Raw genomic sequence first — 12,990 nt, forward strand, 5'->3', positions numbered from 1 at the left:
TGATATGTGGTGATATACTAGCTACAGGTGTGTTATGTTGTGATATACTAACTACAGGTGTGATATGTGGTGATATACTACCTACAGGCGTGATATGTGGTGATATACTACCTACAGGTGTGATATGTGGTGATATACTACCTACAGGTGTGATATGTGGTGATATACTACCTACAGGTGTGATATGTGGTGATATACTAACTACAGGTGTGATATGTGGTGATATACTAGCTACAGGTGTGATATGTGGTGATATACTAGCTACAGGTGTGATATATGGTGATATACTACCTACAGACGTGATATGTGGTGATATACTAGCTACAGGTGTGTTATGTTGTGATATACTAACTACAGGTGTGATATGTGGTGATATACTACCTACAGGCGTGATATGTGGTGATATACTAGCTATAGGTGTGATATGTGGTGATATACTACCTACAGGTGTGATATGTGGTGATATACAACCTACAGGTGTCATATGTGGTGATATACTACCTACAGGTGTGATATGTGATGATATACTACCTACAGGTGTGATATGTGGTGATATACTACCTACAGGTGTGATATGTGGTGATATACTACCTACAAGTGTGATATGTGCTGATATACTACCTACAGGTGTGATATGTGGTGATATACTACCTACAGGTGTGATATGTGGTGATATACTACCTACAGGTGTTATATGTGGTGATATACAACCTACAGGTGTGATATGTGGTGATATACTACCTACAGGTGTGTTATAACTACAATATGTTGTGATATACTACCTACAGGTGTTATATGTGGTGATATACAACCTACAGGTCTGATATGTGGTGATATACTACCTACAGGTGTGTTATAACTACAATATGTTGTGATATACTACCTACAGGTGTGATATGTTGTGATATACTACCTACAGGTGTGATATGTGGTGATATACTACCTACAGGTGTGATATGTGGTGATATACTACCTACAGGTGTGATATGTGGTGATATACTACCTACAGGTGTGATATGTGGTGATATACAACCTACAGGTGTGATATGTGGTGATATACTACCTACAGGTGTGTTATAACTACAATATGTTGTGATATACTACCTACAGGTGTGATATGTTGTGATATACTACCTACAGGTGTGATATGTGGTGATATACTACCTACAGGTGTGTAATAACCACAATATGTTGTGATATACTACCTACAGGTGTGTAATAACTACAATATGTTGTGATATACTACCTACAGGTGTGTTATAACTACAATATGTTGTGATATACTACCTACAGGTGTGATATGTTGTGATATACTACCTACAGGTGTGTAATGTTGTGATATACTACCTACAGGTGTGATATGTTGTGATATACTACCTACAGGTGTGATATGTGGTGATATACTACCTACAGGTGTGATATGTGGTGATATACTACCTACAGGTGTTATATGTGGTGATATACAACCTACAGGTGTGATATGTGGTGATATACTACCTACAGGTGTGTTATAACTACAATATGTTGTGATATACTACCTACAGGTGTGATATGTTGTGATATACTACCTACAGGTGTGATATGTGGTGATATACTACCTACAGGTGTGTAATAACCACAATATGTTGTGATATACTACCTACAGGTGTGTAATAACTACAATATGTTGTGATATACTACCTACAGGTGTGTTATAACTACAATATGTTGTGATATACTACCTACAGGTGTGATATGTGGTGATATACTACCTACAGGTGTGTAATAACCACAATATGTTGTGATATACTACCTACAGGTGTGTTATAACTACAATATGTGGTGATATACTACCTACAGTTGTGTAATGTTGTGATATACTACCTACAGGTGTGATATGTTGTGATATACTACCTACAGGTGTGATATGTGGTGATATACTACCTACAGGTGTGATATGTGGTGATATACTACCTACAGGTGTTATATGTGGTGATATACAACCTACAGGTGGGATATGTGGTGATATACTACCTACAGGTGTGTTATAACTACAATATGTTGTGATATACTACCTACAGGTGTGATATGTTGTGATATACTACCTACAGGTGTGATATGTGGTGATATACTACCTACAGGTGTGATATGTGGTGATATACTAACTACAGGTGTGATATGTGGTGATATACTACCTACAGGTGTGATATGTGGTGATATACTACCTACAGGTGTGTTATAACTACAATATGTTGTGATATACTACCTACAGGTGTGATATGTTGTGATATACTACCTACAGGTGTGTAATAACCACAATATGTTGTGATATACTACCTACAGGTGTGTAATAACTACAATATGTTCTGATATACTACCTACAGGTGTGTTATAACTACAATATGTTTTGATATACTACCTACAGGTGTGTAATAACCACAATATGTTGTGATATACTACATACAGGTGTGTTATAACTACAATATGTTGTGATATACTACCTACAGGTGTGATATGTTGTGATATACTACCTACAGGTGTGTAATGTTGTGGTATACTACCTACAGGTGTGTAATGTTGTGGTATACTACCTACAGGTGTGTAATGTTGTGATATACTACCTACAGGTGTGTAATGTTGTGATATACTACCTAAAGGTGTGTTATAACTACAATATGTTGTGATATACTACCTACAGGTGTGTTATAACTACAATATGTTGTGGTTTACTACCTACAGGTGTGATATGTTGTGATATACTACCTACAGGTGTGTAATGTTGTGGTATACTACCTACAGGTGTGTAATGTTGTGATATACTACCTACAGGTGTGTAATGTTGTGATATACTACCTAAAGGTGTGTTATAACTACAATATGTTGTGATATACTACCTACAGGTGTGTTATAACTACAATATGTTGTTGTTTACTACCTACAGGTGTATTGTAACTACAATATGTTGTGGTTTACTACCTATAGGTGTGTTATAACTACAATATGTTGTGGTTTACTACCTACAGGTGTGATATGTTGTGATATACTACTACAGGTGTGTTATAACTACAATATGTTGTGGTTTACTACCTACAGGTGTGTTATAACTACAATATGTTGTGGTTTACTACCTACAGGTGTGATATGTTGTGATATACTACTACATGTGTGTTATAACTACAATATGTTGTGATATACTACCTACAGGTGTGTTATAACTACAATATGTTGTGGTTTACTACCTACAGGTGTGTTATAACTACAATATGTTGTGGTTTACTACCTACAGGTGTGATATGTTGTGATATACTACTACAGGTGTGTTATAACTACAATATGTTGTGGTTTACTACCTACAGGTGTGTTATAACTACAATATGTTGTGGTTTACTACCTACAGGTGTGTTATAACTACAATATGCTGTGGTTTACTACCTACAGGTGTGATATGTTGTGATATACTACTACAGGTGTGTTATAACTACAATATGTTGTGGTTTACTACCTACAGGTGTGTTATAACTACAATATGTTGTGGTTTACCTCCTACAGGTGTGTAATAACAACAAGAACTGCCACTGTGAGGCCCACTGGGCTCCTCCCTTCTGTGACAAGGCAGGCTTCGGGGGAAGTGTGGACAGTGGACCGATGAGGCTAGCAGGTACCTACTGTTTCCAACACAAATGTCTGCTATAATGTCATGCAAAGTAGGCTTGGGGTCAATTCCTTCTCCATTTAGTCATTTCAGAAAGTTAATTGAAATTCCAAATGTTCCTCATTGAGACTAGCCATGTTGCTATAGATGGCCATTGTAGCTAATTCCGGTGTTCCTCATTGAGACTAGCAATGTTGCTATAGTTGGCCATTGTAGCTAATTCCGGTGTTCCTCATTGAGACTCGCCATGCTGCCATCTGTCTCTGATGTCATTTCCCAGACTACGGTGGCGTGGCGGTGGGGGTCCTGTTGACTCTAATAACCTTCCTGGGAGCCGGCCTCATCGTCTCCATCAAGAGAAAGACCCTCCTGAGACTACTCTTCACCAACAAGAACAACCCTATGGACAAGCTGAGGTAATATAGAACACTATGGACAAGCTGAGGTAATATAGAACACTATGGACAAGCTGAGGTAATATAGAACACTATGGACAGGCTGAGGTAATATAGAACCCTATGGACCAGCTGAGGTAATATAGAACACTATGGACAAGCTGAGGTAATATAGAACACTATGGACAAGCTGAGGTAATATAGAACACTATGGACAAGCTGAGGTAATATAGAACACTATGGACAAGCTGAGGTAATATAGAACATTATGGACAAGCTGAGGTAATATAGAACCCTATGGACAAGCTGAGGTAATATAGAACACTATGGACAAGCTGAGGTAATATAGAACACTATGGACAAGCTGAGGTAATATAGAACACTATGGACAGGCTGAGGTAATATAGAACACTGGACCAGCTGAGGATATAGAACACTATGGACAAGCTGAGGTAATATAGAACACTATGGACAAGCTGAGGTAATATAGAACACTATGGACAAGCTGAGGTAATATAGAACACTATGGACAAGCTGAGGTAATATAGAACACTATGGACAAGATGAGGTGAATTAGAACACTATGGACAAGCTGAGGTAATAGAACACTATGGACAAGCTGAGGTAATATAGAACACTATGGACAAGCTGAGGTAATATAGAACACTATGGACAAGCTGAGGTGATATAGAACACTATGGACAAGCTGAGGTAATATAGAACCCTATGGACAAGCTGAGGTAATATAGAACACTATGGACCAGCTGAGGTAATATAGAACACTATGGACAAGCTGAGGTAATATAGAACACTATGGACAAGCTGAGGTAATATAGAACACTATGGACAAGCTGAGGTAATATAGAACACTATGGACAAGCTGAGGTAATATAGAACCCTATGGACAGGCTGAGGTAATATAGAACACTATGGACAAGCTGAGGTAATATAGAACACTATGGACAAGCTGAGGTAATATAGAACACTATGGACAAGCTGAGGTAATATAGAACACTATGGACAAGCTGAGGTAATATAGAACACTATGGACAAGCTGAGGTAATATAGAACACTATGGACAAGCTGAGGTAATATAGAACACTATGGACAAGCTGAGGTAATATAGAACACTATGGACAAGCTGAGGTAATATAGAAACTATGGACAACTGAGGTAATATAGAACAATGGCTGAGGTAATATAGAACACTATGGACAAGCTGAGGTAATATAGAACACTATGGACAAGCTGAGGTAATATAGAACACTATGGACAAGCTGAGGTAATATAGAACACTATGGACAAGCTGAGGTAATATAGAACACTATGGACAAGCTGAGGTGAGGTAATATAGAACACTATGGACAAGCTGAGGTAATATAGAACACTATGGACAAGCTGAGGTAATTTGAACACTATGGACAAGCTGAGGTGAATTTGAACACTATGGACAAGCTGAGGTGAATTAGAACACTATGGACAAGCTGAGGTGAATTAGAACACTATGGACAAGCTGAGGTAATATAGAACACTATGGACCAGCTGAGGTAATATAGAACACTATGGACAAGCTGAGGTAATATAGAACACTATGGACAAGCTGAGGTAATATAGAACACTATGGACAAGCTGAGGTAATATAGAACACTATGGACAAGCTGAGGTAATATAGAACACTATGGACCAGCTGAGGTAATATAGAACACTATGGACAAGCTGAGGTGAATTAGAACACTATGGACAAGCTGAGGTAATATAGAACCCTATGGACAAGCTGAGGTAATATAGAACACTATGGACAAGCTGAGGTAATATAGAACACTATGGACAAGCTGAGGTAATATAGAACACTATGGACCAGCTGAGGTGAATTAGAACACTATGGACAAGCTGAGGTAATATAGAACACTATGGACAAGCTGAGGTAATATAGACCACTATGGACAAGCTGAGGTAATATAGAACACTATGGACAAGCTGAGGTAATATAGAACCCTATGGACAAGCTGAGGTGAATTAGAACACTATGGACAAGCTGAGGTAATATAGAACACTATGGACAAGCTGAGGTAATATAGAACCCTATGGACAAGCTGAGGTAATATAGAACCCTATGGACAAGCTGAGGTAATATAGAACCCTATGGACAAGCTGAGGTAATATAGAACCCTATGGACAAGCTGAGGTAATATAGAACACTATGGACAAGCTGAGGTAATATAGAACACTATGGACAAGCTGAGGTAATATAGAACACTATGGACAGGCTGAGGTAATATAGAACACTATGGACAAGCTGAGGTAATATAGAACACTATGGACAGGCTGAGGTAATATAGAACACTATGGACAGGCTGAGGTAATATAGAACACTATGGACAAGCTGAGGTAATATAGAACACTATGGACAAGCTGAGGTAATATAGAACACTATGGACAAGCTGAGGTAATATAGAACACTATGGACAGGCTGAGGTAATATAGAACCCTATGGACAAGCTGAGGTGAATTAGAACACTATGGAGAAGCTGAGGTAATATAGAACACTATGGACCAGCTGAGGTAATATAGAACACTATGGACAAGCTAAGGTAATATAGAACACTATGGACAAGCTGAGGTGAATTAGAACACTATGGAGAAGCTGAGGTAATATAGAACACTATGGACCAGCTGAGGTAATATAGAACACTATGGACAAGCTAAGGTAATATAGAACACTATGGACAAGCTGAGGTGAATTAGAACACTATGGACAAGCTGAGGTAATATAGAACACTATGGACAAGCTGAGGTAATATAGAACACTATGGACAAGCTGAGGTGAATTAGAACACTATGGACAAGCTGAGGTAATATAATATAGACCAACAGGTAGGACATTAGAAGCTAATATAATATAATATATACCAACAGGTAGGACATTAGAAACTAATATAATATAATACATACCAACAGGTAGGACATTAGAAACTAATATAATATAATATAGACCAAAGGTAGGACATTAGAAGCTAATATAATATAGACCAACAGGTAGGACATTAGAAACTAATATAATATAATATATAATATAATATATACCAACAGGTATGACATTAGAAACTAATATAATATAATATAGACCAACAGGCAGGACATTAGAAACTAATATAATATTATATAATATAATATAGACCAACAGGTAGGACATTAGAAACTAATATAATATAGACCAACAGGCAGGACATTAGAAACTAATATAATATAATATAGACCAACAGGTAGGACATTAGAAACTAATATAATATTATATATACCAACAGGTAGGACATTAGAAACTAATATAATATAATATAGACCAACAGGCAGGACATTAGAAACTAATATAATATAATATATACCAACAGGTAGGACATTAGAAACTAATATAATATAGACCATCAGGCAGGACATTAGAAACTAATATAATATAATATAGACCAACAGGTAGGACATTAGAAACTAATATAATATAATATAGACCACAGGCAGGACATTAGAAACTAATATAATATAATATAGACCAACAGGCAGGACATTAGAAACTAATATAATATAATATATACCAACAGGCAGGACATTAGAAACTAATATAATATAATATAGACCAACAGGCAGGACATTAGAAGCTAATATAATATAATATATACCAACAGGTAGGACATTAGAAGCTAATATAATATAATATAGACCAACAGGTAGGACATTAGAAGCTAATAAAATATATACCAACAGGTAGGACATTAGAAACTAATATAATATAATATAGACCAACAGGTAGGACATTAGAAGCTAATATAATATAATATATACCAACAGGTAGGACATTAGAAGCTAATATAATATAATATATACCAACAGGCAGGACATTAGAAACTAATATAATATAATATAGACCAACAGGTAGGACATTAGAAGCTAATATATTATATACCAACAGGCAGGACATTAGAAACTAATATAATATAATGTAGACCAACAGGTAGGACATTAGAAACTAATATAATATAATATAGACCAACAGGTAGGACATTAGAAACTAATATAATATAATATAGACCAACAGGTAGGACATTAGAAGCTAATATAATATAATAAACTCAGCAAAAAAAGAAACGTCCCTTTTTCAGGACCCTGTCTTTCAAAGATAATTTGTAAAAATCCAAATAACTTCACAGATCTTCATTGTAAATGGTTTAAACACTGTTTCCCCTGCTTGTTCAATGAACCATAAACAATTAATGAACATGCACCTGTGGAACGGTCGTTAAGACACTAACAGCTTACCAGAGGGTAGGCAATTAAAGTCACAGTTATGAAAACCTAGGACACTAAAGAGGTCTTTCTACTGACTCTGATAAACTACAAAAGAAAGATGCCCAAGGTCCCTGCTCACCTGCATGAATGTGCCTTAGGCATGCTGCAAGGAGGCATGAGGACTGCAGATATGGCCAGGGCAATAAATTGCAATGTCCGTACTGTGAGATGCCTAAGACAGCGCTACAGGGAGACAGGACGGACAGCTGATCGTCCTCGCAGTGGCAGACCACGTGTAACAACACCTGCACAGGATCGGTACATCCGAACATCACACCTGCGGGACAGGTACAGAATGGCAACAACAACTTCTCGAGTTACAGCAGGAACACACAATCCCTCTGCTCAGACTGTCCGCAATAGGCTGAGAGGGGCTGGACTGAGGGCTTGTAGGCCTGTTTTAAGTCAGATCCTCACCAGACATCACCGGCAACAAAGCCGCCTATGGCCACAAACCCACCGTCGCTGGACCAGACAGGACTGGCAAAAAGTGCTCTTCACTGACGAGTCACGGTTTTGTCTCACCAGGGGGGGATGGTCGGATTCGCATTTGTCGTCAAAGAAATGAGCATTATACCGAGGCCTGTACTCTGGAGCGAGATCGATTTGGAGGTGGAGGGTCCGTCATAGTCTGGGGCGGTGTGTCACAGCATCATCAGACTGAGCTTGTTGTCATTGCAGGCAATCTCAACGCTGTGCGTTACAGGGAAGACATCCTCCTCCCTCATGTGGTACCCGTCCTGCAGGCTCATCCTGACATGACCCTCCAGCATGACAATGCCACCAGCCATACTGCTCATTGTGTGCGGGATTTCCTGCAAGACAGGAATGTCAGTGTTCTGCCATGGCCAGCGAAGAGCCCGGATCTCAATCCAATTGAGCACGTCTGGGACCTGTTGGATCGGAGGGTGAGGGCTAGGGCCATTCCCCCCAGAAATGTCCGGGAACTTGCAGGTGCCTTGGTGGAAGAGTGGGGTAACATCTCACAGTAAGAACTGGCAAATCTGGTGCAGTCCATGAGGAGGAGATGCACTGCAGTACGTTATATATTATATTACCTTCGCTTCTAATGCCCCTACCTGTTGGTGTATAAACTTAGCAAGAAAAGAGACATCCTCTCACTGTCAACTGCGTTTATTTTCAGCAAAACTTAACAGGTGTAAATATTTGTATGAACACAACAAGACTCAACAACTGAGACATTAATGAGACATTAATGAGACATTAACAAGTTCACTTTTTCAAGCCACATGGATTGGGCTAGCCGCTGTAGACTGTATGGATTGGGCTGTAGACTGTTTGGATTGGGCTAGCCACTGTAGACTGTATGGATTGGGCTATAGACTGTATGGATTGGGCTGTAGACTGTATGGATTGGGCTGTAGACTGTATGGATTGGGCTGTAGACTGTATGGATTGGGCTGCAGACTGTATGGATTGGGCTAGCCACTGTAGACTGTATGGAACGGGCTAGCCGCTGTAGACTGTATGGAACGGACTGTAGACTGTATTGAATGGGCTGTAGACTGTATGGATTGGGCTAGCCGCTGTAGACTGTATGGATTGGGCTGTAGACTGTATGGATTGGGCTAGCCGCTGTAGACTGTATGGATTGGGCTAGCTGCTGTAGACTGTATGGATTGGGCTGTAGACTGTATGGATTGGGCTAGCCGCTGTAGACTGGATGGATTGGGCTAGCCGCTGTAGACTGTATGGATTGGGCTGTAGACTGTATGGATTGGGCTAGCCACTGTAGACTGGATGGATTGGGCTAGCCGCTGTAGACTGTATGGATTGGGCTGTAGACTGGATGGATTGGGCTAGCCGCTGTAGACTGTATGGATTGGGCTGTAGACTGTATGGATTGGGCTAGCCGCTGTAGACTGTATGGAACGGGCAAGCCAGTCGTCTTCTAAAGTACCACGGTCAACCCATTGAGTTGAAGATAATTAAACAAATTCACACCTGGGGGCTGATTTTGTGTATTTCATATTTATAAAAGGCCCATTTTTAAAAGTGTAAATCTGTTTTGTGTCACAGGTCGGTGGGGCCTAACAGATCATCTGGTCCAGGCCATAGAGATTCCCCACGTGGCCAGCCTCAAGCCCAGACACAGACACCGCCACAGAAACACAGCAGCAGCATCTTCAAGGTTCATTTCTCTTCTTCCTCCTGTCATGACGTTGGCCTGGGGGTAGGTTTATGACAGTCATAAATACCTACAGTACCATACAGTACCATACAGTACCATACTGTCATGTCGTTGGCCTGGGGGTAGGTTTATGACAGTCATAAATACCTACAGTACCATACAGTACCATACAGTATCAAACAGTACCATACAGTACATTTACATTTACATTTAAGTCATTTAGCAGACGCTCTTATCCAGAGCGACTTACAAATTGGTGAATTCACCTTCTGACATCCAGTACCATACTGTCATGACGTTGGCCTGGGGGTAGTTTTATGACAGTCATAAATACCTACAGTACCATACAGTACCATACAGTATCAAACAGTACCATACAGTACCATACTGTCATGACTTTGGCCTGGGGGTAGGTTTATGACAGTCATAAATACCTACAGTACCATACAGTACCATACTGTCATGACGTTGGCCTGGGGGTAGTTTTATGACAGTCATAAATACCTCTTCCCCCCTTTTTCCTCTCTCTAACCTATTGATGTTACATTTGCAAACCCTTTGGTTAACATAGAGATTCTGGGAACATCAGAAGGTGGGGGGAAATGAACTATATTCTGGTAATCCGACCAATTGAACATATGTGGTGGTACTTAATGAATATGATGTCAGTTCGGTTGTCATCTGGGACATTCTCATCAATGATAAGATGACATAAACTTTACAGTGGAAAGTCTGCACATTGTAGTTATCTGATTCACATGAAATTGTTGTTCAATTTAAAAGTTCGAATATAAAATTATTGGTGAAGAGATGTAATTTTAGCTTCCAAATGAGAGATTTGGGTTTTCATAAGGTTAGGGCTCTGCTCAATCAGTGGCCCACCCCTGTGAAGGGACATGGGTTATGAAACTTTTCAAACACGCCCTCCTCTCCCTTCCTATACCATACATCCTATACCATTCCTATACCTATACCTTTACGACAACATAACCTCCTGTTCCGAGTACGTGAGGTCTGCAGCCTCTATTAAAAGGACTAACATGTCAACCACAGAACTAAGCCAACCTCGGCGTGAGCTTTGGTTGCAAACGGTATGAACTTTGAACTCTTATTCACTACAGAAGTGATACCTCCTAGCCGTTAGCAACAGCAGCTGCAAACGCAGGAAAGAACAGACAGAGTAAAGGAAAAAAACAGACAGAGTATCCCGTCTATCAAACAACAACGTTACTACAACGTATCCAATTGACCACCAGAGACATTCTTCAAAGGACAAAGGACTCGGTTTGGCAACACGGCCTTCCATCTACCACCAACCTACTGAAGCGCAGCTCAGAGTAAATATTTATTGCATTTTCCTTTTCCAAATGGGCGATAATTTAGAATGCATAAGATACTGTATTTACGATAGCACAGCTTCTCCCTGTGTCCCTCAGTCTTCTCGCTCTTTCACTCAAACCCAGCCCCTTTTCTTTTGTGTAACAAGCTGGGACGTTTTCCTTTATGACGTCATTTGTAATCAAGGTATGATTCATTCTTTGAAATATGTAATTCTGTGTGATTAGTTAGGTATTTAGTAAATAAATAATTTAAACTTCAACTTGTTAGCCAGGGTTCGTGAAGATAACTAAGAATGTATAACTTTCAGATGAGACGATGAATATTGACTGCTATTGATGTAAAATATTACTAGGTCTTTAAGAGCTTATTCGGAAGATAACAGCTCTATAAATATTATTTTGTGGTCCCTCGACTCTAGTTAATTACATTTGCATGATTAGCTCAATAGAATAGCATTTTATAGAATAGCATGTCATATCACTTAATCCGGCATAGCCAAAGACACGACATTCCTCTTTCAATCCCCCCCATCTCTCTCTCCCTCTCTCTCCCTCTCTCTCTCTCTCTCTCTCTCTCTCTCTCGCTCTCTCTCTCTCTCTCATCCTTCTCTCCCCCCATCTCTCTCTTTCTCTCTCTCGCTCTCTCTCTCTCTCATCCTTCTCTCCCCATCTCTCCCTCTCTCTCTCTCTCTCGCGCTCTCTCTCTCTCTCATCCTTCTCTCCCCCATCTCTCTCTCCCTCTCTCTCTCTCTCTCTCGCTCTCTCTCTCTCTCGCTCTCTCTCTCTCTCTCTCATCCTTCTCTCCCCCATCTCTCCCTCTCTCTCTCTCTTTCTCCATCCTTCTCTCCATCCTATCCTCTCCCTCCCTCTATCTCCCTGTGTGATATGTTATTTTCATACAAACGGCAGCTAATTCAAATCCAATTAAATGTCGGGCGCCCAGCGGAGGTGGTGTACATAATGGCATAATGGACCTCTGCTGAGAGAAACCCCGCTCTGGTCGCGCAGTGAAAGATGCTTGTTAGAAGACTAAATTGATTTCTTTTTTCTGTGACACACACCGGGAATATTGATATCTAGTCAATTGTTGTTGGGTTTCAAAGCTGCAGGCTGATACATTAACAACAACAGAGT

General features: G+C 39.8%; 1 protein-coding gene across 1 annotated transcript in view; it reads left to right on the top strand.

Moving 5' to 3' along the window:
- Positions 1-11,182, top strand: part of LOC135532454 (disintegrin and metalloproteinase domain-containing protein 12-like) — an 88,337-nt gene extending 77,155 nt beyond the window's left edge. Inside the window, exons 9-11 of the mRNA XM_064959962.1 lie at positions 3,529-3,637; positions 3,912-4,047; positions 10,405-11,182. Coding sequence (XP_064816034.1) covers positions 3,529-3,637; positions 3,912-4,047; positions 10,405-10,570 — 411 coding nt within the window. The 3' untranslated portion in view covers positions 10,571-11,182. The remainder of the gene's footprint in view (positions 1-3,528; positions 3,638-3,911; positions 4,048-10,404) is intronic.
- The last annotated feature ends 1,808 nt before the right edge of the window (positions 11,183-12,990 follow it).

Source organism: Oncorhynchus masou, unplaced genomic scaffold (genome assembly GCF_036934945.1).
Source record: "Oncorhynchus masou masou isolate Uvic2021 unplaced genomic scaffold, UVic_Omas_1.1 unplaced_scaffold_1854, whole genome shotgun sequence".
Lineage (NCBI taxonomy): Eukaryota > Metazoa > Chordata > Actinopteri > Salmoniformes > Salmonidae > Oncorhynchus > Oncorhynchus masou.